Raw genomic sequence first — 23,642 nt, 5'->3', positions numbered from 1 at the left:
CCCCTGACGAAGCCACAATCGGTGGCGACACGCGTCGGGTCTCAGGACGCTCGGACTCCACTCCACTTCTGATTGGAAACTAGTGCATAACCAAACTAAGGTTGAGCATTGCCTTCCCTTTATGCGGCTATTTTTTAGCCAGTACCACTTTATTTCAATGCGCTTGGTCAAACATGATAGTCTGAGCAGTTGTTAGGGAAATACATGCACTTCTAAGGGATTTTGATCAATAACATTGCATTAGCGTGTTATATAGGCCAGATACTGTTTGTGGGCTTTTTGTGCAATTTCTCACAGGTTAATTAGATCATATATATTTATTATAATTGGCTGATATATGGTTTATACCATCTCTTCCTGTGTATATAGCATATGTGGCTTTAATATTGTTTTATTTTTCTGCGATCAATTGCCAATATTTATATTTTTGGTGTGTGCATTTATTTATGAATGTGAGCCAGTTTACATGCAAAAACCTTTTATACTGTGGTATGCTATCTACATACATATTTGGTCTGTTATTGAGATGTTTTTCTGTGGAGGTGAAGTTATGAGGGTTTGGTTCTATTGTGAACCTAGATGTTCAAGTCACATGTGTGACTAACTTTTAATGTTTTTAACAATTGGGTGTTTACTTGCTTGTGTCTAAATGAAGATTGTTACAAATTTTTGCTAATTCTTATGTTGGGTGATCCCCATTGTGTGGCCTATTCCTTTTCTCTCTCTCTTTAATCAATATTTCTCCTATTCAGTATATGTAGGCAGGACAAAGGAACATGAGTTCTTTTGAATTTTGAAGGGATTTTATTTAGGGATTTTATTTTGTTACACACTTAACATTATTGCTGGTCCATACAATCAGGGCAACTGTTACCACCCACCTTTCGTGTCTCCCTTTTTTTCCTCATAGATTGTAAGCTTGCTAGCAGGGCCCTCATTCCTCTTGGTATCTGTTATGATCTATATGATTATTGTTATGCTGTAATGTCTATCGTCTGTACAAGTTCCCTCTGAAATGTAAAGTGCTGCGGAATATGTCGGCGCTATAGAAATAAAATGTATTATTATTATTATTATTTAGGGCGACCATTAATCAGAATCTTTCACAGTCATGTAAAGTAACAGCATCCAGGCAGAGGTTGATTATAAGGTTTTAAACAAGCTTCTTTCCATCACACAGAATCATTTCTCTTTATACAACAAAGAGATATGAAAGTATCTTCACAGACAATTTTCTTCACACAGTGTCTTTACACAGAGTGACACTATAGCTTCAGAATGCAGTGAGATGGACGGGGATGAATCCAAAGTTGTTGGCTCTTTCTCACCCTCTTATTTTGAGGTAGCAATTATCACCCATGGTTGTCCTGACTGTCACTTCCCTGAAAGTACTGATCTTGACAGCTTATCTTAGTTCAGTCTGACAGGAGACTTTTTCTGATACTGCCTTCCGCCTGCTGATCCCCGGACACAACAACAACTTTCCCAGAATCCTCTAGGGCTGTGCTAAGCTCTCCCTGGCTCCTGTAAATACTTTAACTCCTGTAATTGGTGGATAATTTTAAATCATCAGTGCAGCTTCTACTTGTCACACATACGGTCCCCTTCTGTGGCACACATGCAGTATAATATGTTCTTCTTTGATCCCCATAGAGTATATTGCTCTCTATGTGGTCCCAAAAAAGTTTAATGCCCTATCTTGAGCTCCCATGTTGTACAATATCCTCAACTCTGCCACTAATCTTGTATAATATTCATCTATCTGGTATCCAAACTTTATAATATCCTCTTCTCTGGCCCCATATTGTATAATGTTCCTTTCTCTGGCCTACATATTGTATAATGTCCAACTCACACCCTCTTTGGTTCCTATATTATATAATGTCCCGTTTATGGCACCCTCTCTGGCCTCATAATAATAATAATAAAAAATATGATCCTACTTGCATATTCCCCACTACAATGACCAACAGCTTTTTCCTGCTCCATCACACTTAATGGTAGCAAAATGCAGTGACATAATTTCAGTGCACTGTCTTTGACATCTTTTGTTATCTTCACCTGCCTCTAAAGGACTGGCCCGCTTGCATTGGTATTGTGGGGCAAGAAGATGGTGATTCTCTTACGCAATATTTTTAAACTGGATGTTCATCCAAGCACACCAATTGAGCTGACACTAGCAGTGACAACGGCAAGGTCTCTTCCACACTGGGCCAATTGCGCCATGGCTCAGGGGTCCACTAGTGACTGAAGGCCCACTGAGGGATTTCACTGTTCCCTGGTTGACCTGTCTGAGCATAGTTGCATAGTTAATATGGTTGAAAAAAGACAAATAGCTATCAAGTCAAGGGATGGGACAGGATAAAATAAAGGGGTATACAAACAAACATAATACATGATCTACTCTATTTTATGGCACCCTCTCTGGCCTCTTAATAATCTAAAAAAAATTATCCTACTTGCATATCCCCACTACAATGACCAACAGCTTCTTCCTTCTACATCACATGTCATGTTCAGCAAAATGCAGTGACCTCATTTCAGTGCAATGTCTTTGATATCTTTTGCTAACTTCAGCCTCTAAAGGACCGGCCTGCTTGTGTTGGTATTGCAGGGAAGGAAGCTGGTGGTTCTCTCTCTCTTACGCAATATTTTTAATCTGGATGTTCGTAAAGGAGACCAATTGAACTAACACTAGCAGTGGCACTGGCAAGGTCTATTCCACTCTGGGCCAAAGACGCCATGGCTCAGGGGCCCACTGGTGACTGAGGGCCAACGAAGGGATTTCACTGTTCCCTGGTGGACCAGTCTGAGCATAGTTGCATAGTTAATATGGCTGAAAAAAAGACAAAACATCAAGTGAAGGGATGGGACAGGAAAAAAGAAAAGGGTTTATGTACATCCTTAATAGATCAACAACTCTATCCTAAAGAGCTAATTTTTCCATCATGACACCAATTGTTGATCTCCTTTACTAAACACTCAGAAAACATCTTTAAACATACAGATGTAACATCTTTAAACATTCAGATGTAATTATTTGATATATTTTGAAAAATCATGTTGTAGCATTCTAAAGGCTTGTAAAGAGTGCCAGTCTCACATATGTAGTGTTCCATGTGACTTACAGGCTATAAAATGCGCCTATACTATTAGGTCAGGCTCTCCTCCAGACCCTGGGTACCATAAACCTGTAAAAAATAGAATTAAAATAAAAAATAGTTATATACTCAACTTCAGATGGGCCCCCAGACTCTTTCCCTCCTCTCACCACGCACTGGGCATCTTCCGGTCCCAGTAATGCTTTGCGCGAAAGACCGCTGATGACGTTACGCTCCCGCGAGAGTGATGTCATCTCCTGTCGTTTGCGCTAAGCATTACTGGTACTGGAAGATGCCAGGAGCATGGAGAGGAGATCGGGGGCTGTCGGAGGGTGAGAATAACCTTTTTTTAATTTTTTTTTCTTATTTTTTACATTCTATCTTTTACTATTGAGATTGCATAGGCAGCATCAATAGTAAAAGGTTGATCACAATTGTCAAACACTATGCTTGATAAGTGTGACCAACCTGTCAATCACACTCCAAGCGATGCTTCAAATCACTTGGAATGCGCTTGAATTCTGCACCCGAAAATCGCATGAAAAACGCATGCAAATTCGCATGCGTTTTTATCGCAGCGGGAGTTGCGTAAATGCTGCAGAAATTTCTGCAACGTAGATACTTAGCCTCAGTGTGACATGCAGCAGCGACCAGGCCCCCGCTGTGAGATCGCCGATCGTGGTGGATCGTCCTGGACCGTCCTGGACCATCTTTTTAATATCGGTCTCCCACTGGCCATATTCTAGAATACCCGATGCTTTAGAATCGGGCCACCATCTAGTCACTCTATAAGTGTACTCTATAGTCCGAGGCATCCCAATTTCCCACACTAATATTACTGGGCTTGGCTGCAGGATGAAAAAATACTTGACGTATTGGATGACATTTTGGCTAAATTACGCAAGCTGGCAACCCACATGCAGGGTCCTTATTGCCTTCCCTTTCTCTACATTAGAATTATAAGTAACTAGCTGAAGAGCCCGGTGCTGCCCGGGCATAGTAACTAACTGTGGTTAGTTATAGCAAATTATAATTATCCTCCATCCCATAGTCCCGTGCCCATATACCCATCATACATATCCTCCATCCCATAGTCCCATGCCCATATACCGCTCACACATCCTCCGTCCCATGCCCATATACCCATTATACATATTCGCCATCCCATAGTCGAGTGCCCATATACCCATCACACATCCTTCATCTCATCGTCCCATGCCCATATACCCATCATACATATCCTCCATCCCATAGTCCCGTGCCCATATACCCATCATACATATCTGCCATCCCATAGTCCCGTGCCCATATGCCCGTCATACATATCCTCCATCCCATGGTCCAGTGCCCATATACCCATCACACATCCTCCATCCCATAGTCCCATGCCCATATACCCATCATACATATTCTCCATCCCATAGTCCCATGCCCATATACCCATCATACATATTCGCCATCCCATAGTCGAGTGCCAACCTACCCATCGCACATCCTTTATCTCATAGTGCCATGCCCATATACCCATCATACATATCCTCCATCCCATAGTCCCGTGCCCATATACCCATCATACATATCCACCATCCCATAGTGCCGTGCCCATATACCCATCATACATATCCTCCATCCCATAGTCGAGAGCCCATATACCCATCACACATCCTCCATCCCATAGTCCCGTGCCCATATACCCGTCATACATATACTCCATCCCATAGTCTAGTGCCCATATACCCATCACACATCCTCCATCCCATAATCAACCATTATGATATCATAATGAGCGGCGGGGCTTGCAACCTATGATGACATCAACGTCGCCTTGGCAACCATTATGACATCATAATGAGGGGCGGGGCTTGATACACACACACTTTTTCCCCATTATGTAGATGGGGCAAAATTGTTTGGTGAATTGGCACCCGCGGGGTTAAAATTTTGCCTCACAACATAGCCAAGGACGCTCTCGGAGTCCAGACGTGGGACTGTGCCAAGTTTTGTGGCTGTAGCTGCGACGGTGCGGATGCCAATACCAGACATACACACATACATACATACACACATTTGAACTTTATATATTAGATTCACTGATGAAGGATACTAAATTCCTCCCCATAAAAATCACAGAAAAAATCAGCCACACTTACAGATACCTGGTCTCAATACCTGGGTTGTGAGCTTGCATTTTTGGCCTCAATTAATGCCTCATGGATTCGATCATCTTTTTCAGGGTGCAGCCAAGTCCTATGTTATTGGTGTGTAGAATTGTGATGTCTGTTCCTGCGGGTGCGCTTATAGAGTGCTGGGCAGTACACACATTTTGAATATTATGCAACTATTTCTCTGTGGATGGTAAGCGTGTGAGTGGTTGTTTTATTAGTATTTTGCACCTGCGTTACCCCGGCCTTTTTATCATTGGGGCTTGCTTCATCCCACAGTGCATTAGTATTCTGAACAGGTATTGCCAACTGTGTCTGCTCTTCCATCTGTGATTTTTTTTTTAGATTTGATTTTCTTTTTCTGTGATTTACAGTATAAACTATGTAAATGCATAATATAAAGGATTAAAGGAGTATTTATCCTTGGTAAGCCTACTGGGAGAGACTGATTTTTATGGTACTCTGTATTCTGTAGTTCCAATGACCTTGCTCCTTATATTGTCAATGGTTAATACTGTCCATACTGAGATTATAATTCCTGCTGGCTGCTTAATTTTTTTTAATATGCTCTAGATATTTTTGTCATGCTGACTTTATTAGATCTTTTAGACAATTTAACCCATTTACTCCCAAGGGTGGTTTGCACGTTAATGACCGGGCCAATTTTTACAATTCTGACCACTTTCCTTTTATGAGGTAATAACTCTGGAATGCTTCCATGGATCCTGGTGATTCTGAGATTGTTTTTTTTTCGTGACATATTGTACTTCATGATAGTGGTAAAATTTATTTGATATGACTTGCGTTTATCTGTGAAAAAAATGGAAATTTGGAGAAAATTTTGAAAATTAAGCAATTTTCCAACTTTGAATTTTCATGCCGTTAAATCACAGAGATGTCACACAAAATACATAATTAACATTTCCCACATGTCTACTTTACATCAGGGCAAGTTTATAATGTAGAGCCGTAAAAATAAAGTCATATGTTTTTCACAAAAAAGATCTTTTTGCCCCCAATTTTTTATTTTCCCAAGGGTAATAGGAGAAATTAGAAGCCAAAAGTTTTGCAATTTGTCCTGAGTATGTTGATATGCCTATTCAAGTGAATGGGTCTGTGCACGTCAGTGTGTTTCCACATGCGTTCATTTTTTAATGTTAGCACGGGGCACAAAACATCCATCACACGTGCATGCGCATAACATACATGGATGTCATCCATGTGACACGCATTGGCGCTAGGGAATAAGCGTTACAGTAAGCACTGTTCCCCGATTCCGGATGCTGAACACGGCTCTCATCATTCTCTCCTGCTCTGCCGGCTATCGGCGCAAGCAGGGGAGAATGATGAGTTACATTTAAGTAATAAAAGAGACAGTAGGCGGTGGCTGATGGGACTATTATTCCCATGAGCCTACCCCTGCTGCTGCTAATAACAGTGACAGTAGGAGCGGCGGATGAGAGTATTCATCTGCCGCTCCTACGCTGTAAATAAATATGGTAATTTTAAAAAAATGGCATGGATTCCTCCCGATTTTTGATAACCAGCCAGACAAAACTCAAGGCTGGGGGCTGGTATTCTCAGGCTGTTAAGCTGGTGGTGGGCTTGATGTCACCGGACAATACAAAGGTGACATCAACCCCACAAATATGAACCCCACTTGCCACCGCTACAGGACAAGAGGGAAGAGTTGACAATAACAGTTAAGAGTTCCACATTTTTGTGCTAGAGCTTGACTCCCATATTCTGTTCATAAAGGTGAAAAATCCCAGGATGTATAACTTTTTAAAGTTATGATGTGTGTGAATGTGAATGTATAGTTATGTCCTTTGGGTATAAGGGAATCTTCATGTACTGTAATGTACTCATAAGCCAATGTTTTTCTACTTTACTGTATATTTTCTACTATTTCTTGCCTAGACTTTGTTTCCTCTTCTTCATTCTTCTGCAGTTACTACATATAAGTCCTGGTCATGACCAAGGTGTGATTGAGAGGTCCACCACATATATCTGGTGTCATACTGAAGCTTCAGTTCCGTGTTTAGATATCTGCTCTATAACGTTCACACCCATGAATTCTCCTGACTCTAGACTATCAACAGGATGGCATCTAACTCCTCCACCCTCCAAAAACAATCAACCAAAACTTAGCAATAAATACAGCATTCCAAGACCTCATGTAATTCTGAAATACTCTTTAGGCCGGGGTCACACTAACCGACGCAAAATACGGTCCGTATTTTACATGCGTAATACGGAGAAATGTCCCCTAAATATTGCTCCGTAAGTCATCCGTAATCAAGGTGTGGTTGCGTATTTTGCGCATGTAACCATCCATATGTAATCCGTATGGCATCCGTATGCCGAGATTTTCTTGCAGGCTTGCAAAATGGACATATAATGGAGCCCTATGACAGGGTTTATAACAGAAACCAAAGAATAGATATAGACACATAGAATGCATATATATGTATATATATACAATATATATATATATATATATATATACACATGCATGTCATTGAGACATATATATATATATATATATACACTGTTTATTTATATTTCATAGAGTTCTTCATAGCAGAATAGCCGTTTATTCAGTTGCTGGCTTCTGTAAAACCATTCCATTCTATCTTATAGATGTGCCATTTCTGGGGTGTCTGGGGGCAGATTTTTGTAGCCGGGGGGAGGCCAAAAACAATGGTCCCTCTCATGGCTATTAAAATCTGCCCTCACTCACCTGCTTTACCTCTCTGGTTGACAAATTACCGCGGGAGCCCACGCAATTTTTTACAACAAATTAACCCCTTAAATTAACACCTACACCTCCCAAATTTTACACATCAACCCTCATCTAATTACTAGTGAAAGACATATAAAAAAAATACATGAAATACTATGAAATATTTATATATATATGTGTGTCTCAATGACATGTGTATATATGTATGTATTCTATAGGGATATATCTATTCTTTCTATTCTTTATTAAACCTGTCAGTGTGATTTTACTGTATCGCGCACTGAATTGCCGGCTTTTCTAAAGGACACCGGGTGCGTATTTCTCGCAAGTCACACATCTGGTCCATGTGTAATGCATTTTTTTTGCGCACCCATAGACTTGCATTGGCATACAACGGGCGTAGTACGCTGACAGCATGCTGCGATTGGCACGGACCGTAGAATATGGCCGAGAAATATATGACTGATGGGAGCTGCCCCATAGAGAATCATTTGTCCGTGTGCAATGCGTGGTTTTTACGCCTCTCACTCATCCGTATTTCACTCTAGTGTGACCCGGCCTTAAAGTATTGGTTTGTTAAATGTTGTTTTGTTTAAGAGTTTGATGTTGTTGCAAAGAGTAAAATAATTCTAAAATAGAAGATATACTACAATTGTTAATAATAATAATCTGAAATATTAATAATACTAGGCAAAATGTATACCCTAATAATAATACTAAACACTGAAAATACAATATAATCAAAAAGGAATAAAAGTAAATATGGCATGCACCAAACTGTCTTAAATATTCTTCCTTTATCCAGAAAAGTGCATATCGGTGGGAGGGAATGTATTACAGGGTGTCAAACCTGGCATGTGCTGAATGCTATAGTGAGCAGTATCAAGTTTCTATTTTCTTTTTGATGGACTTAAATATACAATATACTCTAATAACATTAAATACTAAATAAATGTTAGACTACAATAAAAAATACAATACATATCATGTAGCATACTAAGGGGCGGCAGCTCCGCCGGCATTTCTTCGCAGCCTGGAGGCCCCCCGCACATCCCTTGCTGGCCGCCGCCATGTTGCGGTGGCCTCCGGGCTGCGAGAAATGCCGGCGGAGCCGCCGCCCCTGCACCGGAGCACAGCCCGCTGCCACCGCCGCACCGCAGAGCGCCGCCCGCTGCCACCAGCGCAGAGCCCACCTGCCCCAGCACAGCTGCCCCAGCCCCAGCACAGCTGCCCCTACCCCAGCACAGCTGCCACAGCCCCAGCACAGCTGCCCCTACCCCAGCACAGCTGCCCCTACACCAGCACAGCTGCCACAGCCCCAGCACAGCTGCACCTACCCCAGCGCAGCTGCCCCAGCACAACCAACCTGCCCTAGCACAGAGCCGCCACCGCACGAGCCTGTACCACTGAGTGACCCCTGTGACTACTTCTCCACCTGTGCTGGATCCCTTCCCAGGTAAGCTGAATTCGGACTGTAAGACGGACCCCCATTTGACACATTATTTTTTTTTCCCCTATTTTCCTTCTGAAAATTGGGGTGCGTCATATGGTGCGGTGCGTCTTATCCAAAAAATACGGTAATAGTAATATTAAAATACTAAATATTTACTATTGCTGCACAAATTATGTAATGCAGCCTAGAAATCAAAGACATCTTTTAACCCCTACCCGACCTTGGCTATATGTACAGTGGTTTGGGTGTATATGAAGTGGACTCCGGAGCTGAGCCTGCAGCATACATGGCAGATACGAGCTGCTTTATATAGCCTGAATCTGCTTACAGCAGCAGCAATCAGAGACAATAACCCCTTAAATGCTGCAGTCTTGTTGGCACACCATTCTGGGTCCTATTACACTAAACAAAAAGATCACAAGCTGCTGAAGGAATGTATTGGCAGAATGGAGTTTGCTGAAGGCCCCATTGCTGACATGTTGGTACTCTTGTGAACTGCAGCCACAGGGTTTGCTATATGAGAAATAACCACTTTAGCCATATAGTGGCACTCAATTGTTTCGCTTTTTATAGAACAAGCGATCAAATGAAATCCCCTAAACGGAACAAAACAAAATTAACATCATGGTAAGTGACCCCCAAGGCTGTTTGCACCTTCATGATGAGGCCAAATTTTACAATTCTTACTACTGTCACTTTATAAAGAGTTAACTCTGGAATGCTTGAACTGATCGCACTGATTCTGAGAAAGTTTTTTCGTGGCATAGTGTACTTTGTGATAGTGGTAAAATATCTTTGATATGACTTGCGTTTATTTGTGAAAAACCTGAAATTTGGTGAAAATTTTGAAAATGTGGCAATTTTCAAAGTTTTTATTTTTATGCCCTTAAATCAGAGTCATATCACACAAAATGGTTAATAAATAACACTTCCCACATGTCAACTTTACATCAGCACAATTTTTGAAGCATAATTTTTTTGTTAGGAAGTTAGGGGTTAAAAGTTGACCAGCGATTTGTCATTTTACCAACATAATTTACAAAACCATTTTTTGGGGACCATATTACATTTGAAGTGACTTTGATGGTTCTTTATGACAGAAAATACCCAAAGGTGACACCATTCTAAAACCTGCACGTCTGAAGGTGCTCATAACCATATTCATGAAATGTATGAACCCTTTAGGAAAAAATGAACATTTAACTTTGTCACAAAAAATTACTTTAGACTCCAATTTTTTTTAATTTTCGCAAAGGCAACCATAAAAAGTGCAATTTGTCATGAGCATGCCGATACCCCACATGTGGGGTAAATCTAATGTTTGAGCACATGTCAGTTCTTGAAATTGAAGTAGTGCCATTTGACTTTAATGTAAAATTTGCTGAAATAATTAGCAGATGCCATGATGAGTTTGGAGAGCCCCTGATGTGCCTAAACAGTGGAACCCCCTACAAGTGATACCATTTTGGAAACTAAACCCCCCAGGGAACTTACTTAGATATGTGGTGACTACCTTGAACCCTCAGGTGCTTCACAGAAGTTTATAACATTGAGTCATGAAAATAATAAAAAAATTGCCACAAAAATCTTATTTTAGCCCCAAATTTTCAATATTCACAAGAATAGCAGGATAAAATGAATGCCAAAATTTGTTGTGAAATTTCTCCTGATTACACCGATACCCCATATATGGTTGAAAACTACTTTTGAGGCACCGTGCAAAGCTCAGAATGGATGAAGCAGCAGAACCCCCATAAGTGACCCCATTTTCCAAACCACACCTCTGAATGAATTAATCTAGATTTGTAGTGATCGTATTGACAAAGCAGATGGGTCACAGAATTTTATACTATTGGGCAATGAAGAAAAACATTATTACATTTTTACCACCAAAATTCTGTTTTAGCCCCAGATTTTACACTTTCACACTGGGAAATGGCTAAAAATGGCATCAAAATTTTTACCACAATTTATGCTGCCAGTGTTTTAGGCACACTTGGGTTCAGAAGGCATAGGGGAAATTGGATTTGGGAACTCAGAATTTGCTGAATTGCTTTTGGGAGTTGAGGGCCATTTCGCTTTTCCAGAGTGCAAAGGAATCCTTATGAAAGCTAATTCAATAACAATCCTGAAGTGTTGTGCACATGATCAGTGTACTTGCGCACTTATTTGCAGTGTGTTTTTTCTGCTGAGTTTTTGTTTTGCTTTTTACCATCTCCCTGGTGTTTCCCACACTGTCATCTGTGTGAAGCGTGGGAAACACTGGAACGGTGGTTCTTATCGGCGGTAACGTTACCGCCTGTAAAACCGTTGGTCAGAGTGCCGCAGGGTAACGCTGTCAGATGTCAGCGTGACTCTGCAGCTGTGACTGTCACCCACGGTAACGTTACCGCCGGTACTGTCAGTCAGAACGCTGCGGGATCATGCTGTCAGATGTTAGCGTGAACCCTGAGCAGTGACTGTGACCCGCAGTGGTGACATGCGGTAAAAAGCTTACCACAAGTCAGCAGGCGTGGGCTGATGAGACTACCATCAAGCTATGTCTGTTGTCACTGAAACAGTCACTGATGTGACTGCTCTCAAAGTGATCAGGATCGCTGTGGGACATTATGGATTTGCTTCTCTGCAGACAGGTGAGGAATATTGTAGTTTATTATTTTATTTTTGTTGCAGGAGACATTGGCTTCAGTGGATTAGGCATTCGATGAGTATGGTTTAATTATGTTTATTAAAGAAGTCTGTGTCATTATTTCAAATAAAGGACTTTATTCTGGGTGTGTGTGTTTTATACAATATCACTATGGGGTTACTATTGGATAGGCGTCTTATAGACGCCTCTCCATTACTAACCCGTGGACTTGATGTCATCTGACAATACAAAGGTGACATCAACCCGACAGATATGACCCCCCTTGTTACCGCTACATGGCAAGTGGGAAGAACGAGGCTAAGTGCCAGAATTGACGCATGTTATAGATGCGTCTTTTCTGGGGTGGCTGAGAGCTGATGTTTCTAGTATGGGAGGGGCCAATATCCTTGGTCCTTTCCAAAGCTATTAATATCAGCCCACAGGTGTCAGCATAGCCTTTGCTAGTTATTAATTAAAGGAGGACCCCATATCATTTTTTGGGGGGCTCCCCCATTTTAATAGCCAGTAAAGGCTAAGTATTCAGCTGTGAGCTGATATTAATAGCCTGGGAACCTTTATGGCCATTGGCTCATTCCCAGAATATTAACATCAGCCATCAGCTTTCCCTCTGTTGGTTATTAAAATTTCGTCTGAGCCCACAAGATTTTTTTTTTATTTTTTTTTTTCAATGTTAACATTTGCTGTTTGGTTACAGCCTATGTATGTTCGTTCTGTTAAAGCTCCTACATAGGCTGGTGACAATGTGTGTGTGTTTGTGTGTGTTTGTTTGTGTGTTTTTGTGTTTACTTATTGGCTTAGTAATGAGAGTGTCAGGCTAACTCCTTTTCATTACTCAACATAGGGATAGGTGTCAATGACAGCTGCTGACACCAAGCCCTTCTCCCATTACTCTGATGCTACTGCATCAGCATGAAAAGATGATGTAGAACCAATAAATTACATCACAAAACTTTTTTAAAATATCTTACTTTAGCTCAAAAAAGCACTAATCGCTGTATAAAAACGCAAGCAAAAAAAACGCATACAAAAATGCGTGTTTTTTTCCCCAGTGTTTTTCTTGCCAAGAAATGCAGAAACCTTTCAGAAATTTCTGCAAGCACATACTCAGTGTGCGCACATAGCTTTACTCTGGGCTCTGTCTGGCCTCTGTTCAGTGGTATTTTTTTTTATTTCAGAGGTGCACAAAACTGTGGCCGACTGAACTTTTATGCAATCCTAAAATGACAGACACAGCCGGATCACAGGTCAGACAGCATCCACAGTGCCTTCATCTGCCTCATTACAGGGAATCTTCTGCCAGAGGTTCTGTCTGAATCACATACTTCAGAGATTTACACAGAATCCCCGATGTAAGTGCTCAGAGAAATGTGAGTCAAGCATTACTGCGATCATTTGGAGGCGTAATGAAGAAAAATCAACAGCAGGTGAAGAACTGGTTTTATTTATTTTTAAACCATTCCTCATTTGGTATAAGTGATTAGGCGACTACCAGATTTATTTTTTCAATTTGACTGCTGTCACACAATAAAAAACGCTTTTTATTGCAAAAACTAGTTTTTGCATCACCATATTTTGAGAGCTATAATGTTTCCATGTTTCTGCTGACAAAGTCACCTGGGGGCTTGTTTTTTACGGGACAAGCTGACGTTTTTATTGGTACCATTTTTTAGATCGGTATATTTTTTGATCGTTTTCTATTCCAATTTTTGGGAGGCAGAATAAGCAAAAATCAACAATTCAGGATTGTTTTTTTATGCCATTTCGAGTACGGTAAAATTGGTAATGCAGTTTAATGTTTTGATTCAGTACAATTGCAGAAATACCCCATTTAATTTTTTTTTATGTTTAGGTGCTTTTACACATTTAAAACTTTTATAGAAAAAATATTATTTTTGCATCGCTTTATTCTGAGAGCTAAAACATTTTTACTTTTTTGCTGATGGAGCTGTATGGGGGCGTGGTTTTTGCGGGACAAGATGATGTTTTCAGCTATAACATTTTTATTAACATTTGTTTTTTGATTGTGTTTTATTGCACTTTTTATTTGGCAGTATGATGGTAAAGCATTGTATTGTGCACCGTTTGTTTTTTTACAGTGTTCACTAAAGGGGTTAACTAGTGGGACAGTTTTATAGGTCAGGTTGATCCAGATGTAGCGATGCCAAATATATACTTATTTTATTATATTATTATTTTGTGATTTTTTTTTCAAAAAAGGTTGCTACTTTTTCACATTTTTTCTAACTTTTTTACTTTGTCCCACTAGGGGACTTTCACTTTCTGCAGTTTGATCGCTGTTATAAGTCATGCAGGAGCATTGCTATACATTATAGCCTGTCAGCCCTGCAAACAAAAGTCAGTTAGATCATGCACTGTTCCTGATCTAACTGACTTGCTAGTGTCTGGAGACCCGGCTGTCATCATGACAATACCGAGTTACCGTGGCAATGATCGAGCGCCCGCTATGTCGTCACGGGGATGCCGATCCAAGGGCAGAAGGGCTTTCCTCCTGCTTGCTAAATGCTGCAATCGCAGCATTTAGGGGGTTAAAGTGCTGGGAGCTGTGCAGGTGTGGTAGGGGGCCGGACTTGGGGATTGGACCACTGCTTACCAGACGAGGCACAGACGAGATGGAGACGGAATCCAGTTGTAACAGTTCCAGGTTTATTTTGCCGTCATCCTGACGACCACCAAACATGCACCGCAGCTTCTTTACACCACTCTGTTTCCAGGCCCGGGTACCTAGTCCTTAGCTCCAGTCACAGTAACGCACCTCGCGGATCTTTCACTGGGGGCAGTCCTAGACCAATCTACCCCCAGCGCTTCAACTGCCCGAGGTCGTCTTCCAATTGGTACCCCAGGGGCCTTGTCTGTCCTGCGGTCCGTTGGGTCAGGGCCACCCCTGACTGTCTCTTCTCCTCGTCTGTCCTGCGGTCCGTCGGGTCAGGGCCACCCCCTGACTGTTCTCTCCGATCAGTCCCCTGGTCGAGCTCTTCTCTGTCTCCGTCTTCTGTCTTCCTCTGTTGAACTCCTCCCGGGACTAATCTCTCCTGGAGCCCCGCCTACTTCTATTTATCCCCTCTCTCACAGGGGAATTTCCCACCCTATCTCCTATCTCCCCGCCCCCCATGACTAAGCGTATCTGAGCCATAAGCTGTTGCTCAGTCCTACACTACTCTCCCCTGCCAAAATTGCCAGTGGTGAGAAGGGGTTACATTTGTTTTCGAGGTTCTAATCCAAAATTGGAAAAGTATTTCACAGATTATGCTAAAAAGCTTTCTTGCTTGAATGTTTTTCACATTTTTGAAAGATATTTGAAGGGAGTTTCAGGTGAATTATTAATTCTATTTCAAGTTAATGCACCGTAAAAATAGCCTGATTATAAATGTCTTATTAAGATAAGCTGATTTATACACTGCCATTTAGATTTTAATTTTATAATTCACAATAAAATAACTTTTGATTTTATCACTTGTTTTTCTAGTGAAGTTGTAATTTTTATAGCAAAAGTAGAGAGTCCCTGTAAATTAATGTTTCATTAGGGCATATGATTGCCATAAAGATAGGTTCTACTCTGCTCTATTTAATAAGAGTGTGCAGCAGTGTATTACACAAATTATTCAATGACATCAATGGGTGTTGTGTATGTAGTAATACATTTCCCCACTATCTGTGTCTAATGATAACAGCTGATTATCTGAATTTTTATTAGCTGAACCTGTAGCTACTAACATTTGTGTTGGGAAGTGCTTAAACACATAGTGTGGTACTCCCCCTAAATGGACAGAACTTTTAAGCTGCTTTCCTACAATTAATCTTAAAATATTACCTCTGCACCATAAAGTGACATGATAAAGACAAAAAAGTCATATTGAATGCTGATGTCATACATAAATGTGTTTATAGAAATTGGTATGCATGATTTTTGCATGATTCATGTGATATTTCTGACTAGTGTCAAACAATTCTTATGCAAGACACTTTTATTTTAGGCTGGCAGTGTGACACCAAAATCTCCTTCCACTGATATTTTTGACATGGTTCCCTTTACCCCACTTTCTTCTGGATCAACAACACCTACAAAAAATGGTACACAGTTTCCATCTGTGCAAAGCAGGTCAACTGAAATAAGTAAGTAATAATTTGGTTATTAGCCACCAAAAAATGTGATAAGTCTGAGGGTATGTTTCCATGGTCAGTAAAAGTTGCGGATTGGATGCTGCATACAGCTGCAGCGTCCAATCTGCAGTGGCCAAATGTTACAGCATAGTGGATGGGATTTTCCCTGCGTATACGCACATGTGGCACGTCTTTCTAGATAGAAGCATGTCTATTTTGCGGAGACGCTCAGTCTCCGCAAGATAAATATCACAGTCCAATGTATAGGATGCGGTAATTCCGCATGGTACAATGAACACATGCGGAATCACCGCGCGTACAAAAGCCGCCAGCGCTTTGGACAGAGTGGGCATGTACTGCGTACAAAGCACTGCCGTTACGGACCATGGAAACATACCCTAAAGAATGGGGTTTCAAATTGAACAATGTCTGCTACACTTATTCTCTAATGAATCCAGATAGAAGGAGTTATTGCCTCTTTTGTTTTATTATTTACACAGTGCCAATTCTTACTTTATATATGGAAAGAATTGCAACCATACATACCTGCTTTAATGTTTAGTGCCACAACTGGTTTCTACTCACCCCCATATTAATTGTTCTGCTTTACATTAAGTCTTAGTTACTGTACTTCACTATTGCAAATATTTTGTTGTGTGTACATATGTAACTCTTCAGATGCTGTCTTAAATCATGCCTGATGAATAGCAATTATATTTTTTATCGAGACCCCGGAGAAAATCTGACTCTGGGGGGCGCTATACACTTTTCCACAATGCCATAATTAACGGTGCTGTGGTTTAAGTACCCTTAACTACTGCCGTTAAAAGGCGTATGTCACGTGGACCCGTCCTGTGTGACACGGCCCGCAAGCCGGTAACTGTAAACAACAAGACGCGGCACGTGATACAGTCCTGTGTGACACGGCCCGCAGGCCGGTAACTAAAACAACAAGACAAGGGGAAGGGAAGTGGTTACAACGGTGGGCCCTGCAATAGGGAAAGGGGACATGGAGACCTCCTGCACTCCCCTGAGTCAGTGTCCCTAACGCTCCTAACGTTTCCTATGCCGGTTCCGCACCAGGAGCCGCTCAGGATACCTGTCGCCCTAGCACACCCTGCACCTATCCCTTGCTAGGGAGCTGGGTGGCGCAGGCACTGGCCCCACCGCTGTACTAATACACACGAAGGAAAAACACAAACAGGGGAACACCACTTTGCTTTACTCTATTGCACTTGCTCCTGGCAACAGAGTCCACCACCAGAATGCAGCTCTCCTCCTGAAACGCTGCCACCAAGCTCTGTCAGAGCTACAAGGAAATCCCCTATGACTCCTTCCACACCAGGGCTAAGACAGTGCTGCAAGGAACGTTCTCCAGCTCCTTCCTCCACCAAGGATGGTTGAAATGAATACTATCACCAACACTGATAGCAACACCTGTGACTCTTTTATAGTAGAGCCAGCAATCACACCTGCATTATAATCATGTGCACTAAACTAAAGAAACAGAGTGCAATGACGCTCACCACCACCGGGGGCAAACTTAGAACAAACGACACCACAGTGCAATAATCCAAATGGCCACCGGGGGCAAAAACATCTCTAAGCACAGCTTGAGAAAAAAATGGTTACCTGTGCTTTTATCTGTCCTGATCCCGCATGGGTCATGACAGCGTATTGGCGGTCGTTAAGGGTTTTGTCACGCGGGGCTTAGGTCAACGAAGGCAGAAATACCCGGGGCCCCTGTGGTGTCCCTTTCACTAGGGGAAACCCTGTCTGACCCTCAACTCAGGGTTTTTGCTGATGGTGCAAATGCCTGAGCCTCCACCCTTTCCTTATCTCCTGCTCAGCCCTAAGCTTAACCCTCCACCCTCCACCCAGTGAGGAGACAAACCACCAAAGCCCCACACAATAAAGACAGACAGGGAGAACTTAAACTGCACCACGCCGCATACACACAGGACTATACAGTAATGTGAACAGGGCACAACAAAACACAAATATGGGAAGGCGAGAAGGTAACAATGGATCATACGACACCAGATATGAATCTCTCTCTCTCCAACACCTCCACTCCAGACCGGAACCACTTGGTATGACACACAAGCTATAATCGGCGATGCCCATAGGCCAGCAAGACTATTTAAAGACCGTGGGCGTGACCAAACATCCAACCGGATCTCCAGCTAGATTAACCCCCGATAGCCTGAGAAACTCAAGCCGGCGCCATTGAGGCTATAGTGGACGGAGGTGGAACTACCTCTGCCTGCCAGATGCTGTGGTGTGAATAGCGTCCGACGTGACAGTACCCCATCTTCTACGAGGGACCCCAGGTCCCTCAAGACTCATAGGACCCGGCTTGTCCGGATGACGACGGTGAAAAGAACTGACCAGCCGATCCGCATGTATGTCCGAGGCTGGTACCCAAGACCTCTCCTCCGGACCATACCCCCGCCAGTGTACCAAATACTGAAGAGTACGGCGCACTACTCGAGAGTCCACTACCTTGGAGACCTCAAACTCTAAATCGCCATCCACCATGACCGGAGGTGGCATCGGCGTCGTGTCCACAGAGCCTACCACCTTTTTCAATGAAGCCCTGTGAAACACGTTGTGTATCTTGTATACTGCAGGAAGTTCCAACCGATAAGCAACTGGGTTAATGATGGCAGCAATCTTAAAAGGCCCAATAAACCTTGGACCCAACTTTAAAGATGGAATTTTGAGTTTTATGTTTTTAGTCGCTAACCACACCCATTCACCCACACACAGGTCCGGACCCGGCACGCGTCTACTGTCAGCCACCCGTTTGTACCTTGCACTCATGCTCAACAATCGCTGTTTCACCCTCCTCCAGACCAATGATAATTGAACTCCTAGCTGGTCCTCCTCCGGGACGCCCCCCGAGTCACCCTGACGTAAGGTACAAAATTGAGGATGTTGACCGTAAACACAAAAGAACGGAGACTCTCCCGATGACTCTTGGCGGTGATTATTTAACACGAACTCGGCCAGAGGAAGGAAAGTAGACCACTCCTCTTGGTTGTCGGACACAAAGCATCGTAAATACTGCTTCAGATTTTGGTTCATGCGCTCAGTTTGACCATTTGACTGTGGATGAAACGCCGATGAATGTGACAACTTGATCCCCAAACGTGAGCAAAAAGCTTTCCAAAACCTCGCAACAAATTGAGTTCCCCTATCAGATACTATGTCCGACGGAACTCCGTGGAGTCTGACCACCTCCTGCACAAACACCTGAGCCAACGTCTTTGCATTGGGCAAGGAAGGCAATGAGACAAAATGCGCCATCTTTGAAAATCGGTCAACTACCACCAGGATGACCGTGTTCCCCGCCGAGACTGGCAAGTCAGTGATAAAATCCATGGAGATTTCTGTCCATGGCCTATTAGGTACCCCCAGAGGCTGTAGCGTGCCAGCAGGACGGGCTCGGGGCGACTTGGCCCTAGCGCACGTGATGCAAGCTGCCACGTACGAGACCACGTCCTGCCGGATTTTGGGCCACCAGAAACGACGCGATACCAGCTCCAAGGTGCCCTTAACCCCTGGATGACCAGCCAGTACTGAGTCGTGATGTTCCCTCAACACCTTAAGACGAAGATGAAGGGGTACAAATGATTTGTTGGCGGGAAGTCCTGGCGGTACCTCCTCTTGGGCCTCGGCAATCTCCGCCTCTACCTCAGTCGTGAGAGCCGAAACCACTACACCTTCCTGGAGGATGGGTACCGGCTCTTCCAGAGGTTCTCCCCCCGGAAAACACCTGGACAAGGCATCCGCCTTGGTGTTTTTAGCCCCGGGACGGTAAGTCACCAGAAAATTGAAACGTGTAAAAAACAATGCCCAGCGAGCCTGCCTAGGAGCAGACGATTGGCCGACTCCAGATAGAGCAGGTTCTTACGGTCGGTGATGACTGTGACCTGGTGAGCCGCCCCCTCCAAGAAGTGTCGCCATTCCTCAAAAGCCAATTTGATGGCCAACAACTCCCTGTTGCCGATATCATAATTCCGTTCGGCCGGCGACAGCTTCTTGGAGAAGTAGGCGCATGGATGCATATCACTCAAAGATGAGCCCTGTGACAGTACTGCCCCCACTCCCACCTCAGACGCATCAACCTCCACCACAAAAGGTTTAGAGACGTCCGGTTGCACCAGAATGGGGGCTGAAGCAAAACTGTTCTTCAGACGCTCAAATGCACGTATCGCCACCTCAGACCAGCTAGTCAGATCGGTACCTTTTTTGTCATGTCCATGAGCGGTTTGGCTATAGTAGAAAAGTGTTTTATAAATTTCCTATAATAATTAGCAAACCCAAGGAACCGCTGGAGCGCTTTCAGATTATCACACCTTTCCCATTGTAGCACCGCTTGCACCTTCGCGGTGTCCATTTTAAACCCTGCGGCGGACACAATATATCCCAAAAAAGGCAATTCCTAAACAAAAAATAAGCATTTTTCCAGCTTAGCATAGAGCATATTCTCACGGAGCAACTGTAACACCTGCCTGACATGCTCTAAATGAATGTCCCGGTCGCTCGAATAAATGAGGATATCATCCAGGTATACAATCACAAATTTCCCCAGGACATGAGCAAATACATCATTAATAAAATGTTGGAAAACAGCAGGTGCGGTTGTCAACCCAAATGGCATAACCAGGCTCTCAAAATGACCCTCAGGAGTGTTAAACACCGTCTTCCACTCATCCCCCTGACGGACCCTTATGAGGTTATACGCCCCCCTGAGGTCAAGCTTGGAAAACCACTTTGCCCCCGCCACCTGATTGAACAAATCAGGGATCAAAGGCATCGGGTATGGATCACGGATCATAATCTGGTTTAACTCCCGGAAATCCAGACACGGGCGTAACCCCCCATCTTTCTTCTTAATGAAGAAAAACCCCGCTGCTACAGGCGAGGACGAAGGCCGGATGTGTCCTTTGCTCAGACTCTCCGCGATGTAGTCTTTCAGAGCTTGTCTCTCTGGACCAGAAATATTAAACATCCTGGCCTTAGGTAATTTGGCCCCCGGGTTTTAACCTAATCACACAGTCATAGGCTCGATGTGGAGGCAGTTCTGAGCAACCCCTCTCAGAGAATACATCTGCGAAATCCTGCAAAGCCTCCGGAAGGCTGGGCGTCACGGCGGACACACATGTGGCCAAGCAATTGTCCTGGCAGAAACCACTCTATTGGACTATGTCCTGAGTTTTCCAATCAATCACCGGGTTGTGCCTGGACAACCATGGAAAACCCAGGACCATTTGTGCTGGGAGATTACGGAGGACCCTACATGTAACCCACTCAGAATGTAGGACCCCAATGTGGAGTTTCACCTCAGCCACAAACTCCGTAATCTCCCCTTGTGGGAGGGGAGCGGCATTAATGGTAAGCACCTGAATAGGATGAGGGAGTTTTTCGATCTTAAACCCGGCAGTGCGTGCAAACTCCTCATCTATGAGATTGGTGGCGGAACCGCTATCCACAAACACTGATATTGGTAGCTCTCTGCCCGCGATAATAACCTTGGCAGGGAGCATACATTGAGATACCATCATGGAGGATATGCATACGCTCAGTTGGGTCTCCTCCATACCCACTGAGCTTAGCAGTTTTCCGCCGGTGTGACCTTCTTCGGTAGCACAGGACAAGCATTTACATAATGATTCCTTTTACCACAGTAAAAACATGCTCCGGGTTTCGTGAACCCAGGGACGCGATGCTTAACCTGTGACACCCCCGCAATTTGCATAGGTTCAGTGGGCTCACCTGCAGCAACCACACTTGCACCTCTGCTTTCCCCCAGGGGTAGCGTCTCCTGTGCCCCCTGACGCAAACGGCGATCAATACGTATAACCAAACTCATGGCAGACTCCAACGATGCAGGAGTCTCATACATCAGGAGGGCCTGTTTAACTCTTCCTGAAACCCCATGAATAAACTGACTCCGCAGCGCTGGGTCGTTCCACTGTGTGTCTACTGCCCAACGGCGAAATTCTGAGCAATAGTCTTCCGCCATACGTTCCCCCTGACGGAGGGCGTGGATTTTAGATTCCGCTAGAGCTAATCTGTCAGGATCATCAAAAATGAGCCCGAGTGCAGAAAAAACATTATCGACAGAATGAAATGTAGCAGAGTCAGCTGGTAAGGAAAATGCCCATGCTTGGGGGTCCCCACTCAGTAATGATAACACCAGACCCACCCGCTGAGCCTCATTACCTGAGGAGGTAGGGCGCATGCGGAAGTATAACTTGCAGGCCTCCCGAAATATGACAAATTTGCTGCGTTCCCCTGAGAATCGTTCTGGCAGCGGGATCTTCGGCTCTGCACCGACCCCTGCAGATGCCGTTTGCACCTTCGCTACTACCAGGCCCTGCTGCTGAACTGCCCCTTTCAACTCGGAGACCTGTAAGGACAGCGCCGCCAGCTGGCGGGTTATGGAATCCATGGGGTCCATGGACTCATGAAAAATGTGGGCCGATTATAATGTCACGCAGGGCTTAGGTCAACTAAGGCAGAAATACCCGGGGCCCCTGTGGTGTCCCTTTCACTAGGGGAAACCCTGTCTGACCCTCAACTCAGGGTTTTTGCTGATGGTGCAAATGCCTGAGCCTCCACCCTTTCCTTATCTCCTGCTCAGCCCTAAGCTTAACCCTCCACCCTCCACCCAGTGAGGAGACAAACCACCAAAGCCCAACACAATAAAGACAGACAGGGAGAACTTAAACTGCACCGCGCCGCATACACACAGGACTATACAGTAATGTGAACAGGGCACAACAAAACACAAATATGGGAAGGTGAGAAGGTAACAATGGATCATACGACACCAGATATGAATCTCTCTCTCTCCAACACCTCCACTCCAGACCGGAACCACTTGGTATGACACACAAGCTATAATCGGCGACGCCCATAGGCCAGCACGACTATTTAAAGACCGTGGGCGTGACCAAACATCCAACCTGATCTCCAGCTAGATTAACCCCCGATAGCCTGAGAAACTCAAGCCGGCGCCATTGAGGCTATAGTGGACGGAGGTGGAACTACCTCTGCCTGCCGGACGCTGTGGTGTGAATAGCGTCCGACGTGACAGGTTTAATGAGGTTGTGTATAACAACAGAGATGAAACATGGCATGAATAGCATAAACTAAGTATCCGATATTCAGTTGGAGGTATTCGGCCCCCCTTATGGTAATGTGGGTTACTGCGTTATATTAGTCCCTTCGCTACAACGCTGAAAATATATCTCTCATAAATATTGGATCGATGCAAACTCCAATATTCATCACTGACCACTTAGTTGTTTAGGATGCCTCTTTTTTAGATCTAGAAGAGGCATGGAAATTAACAAACTCTCCCATAAATCCTCAATTACAAAATACAATAAGAGAG

General features: G+C 43.7%; 1 protein-coding gene across 11 annotated transcripts in view; it reads left to right on the top strand.

The window, feature by feature from the left end:
- Positions 1-23,642, top strand: part of GULP1 (GULP PTB domain containing engulfment adaptor 1) — a 1,494,945-nt gene that overhangs the window by 1,304,669 nt on the left and 166,634 nt on the right. For 9 of the 11 annotated variants that reach the window (XM_073558194.1, XM_073558203.1, XM_073558197.1 and 6 more), the window contains 2 exons: positions 7,215-7,442; positions 16,105-16,243. In XM_073558194.1, coding sequence (XP_073414295.1) covers positions 7,215-7,442; positions 16,105-16,243 — 367 coding nt within the window. The remainder of the gene's footprint in view (positions 1-7,214; positions 7,443-16,104; positions 16,244-23,642) is intronic. The other 2 variants (XM_073558195.1, XM_073558205.1) reach the window with 1 other exon arrangement.

This window comes from Dendrobates tinctorius, unplaced genomic scaffold, assembly GCF_039654945.1.
Source record: "Dendrobates tinctorius isolate UK_male_01 unplaced genomic scaffold, ASM3965494v1 ptg000254l, whole genome shotgun sequence".
NCBI classification, from domain to species: domain Eukaryota; kingdom Metazoa; phylum Chordata; class Amphibia; order Anura; family Dendrobatidae; genus Dendrobates; species Dendrobates tinctorius.
This window is presented reverse-complemented; position numbering and strand designations above follow the sequence as displayed.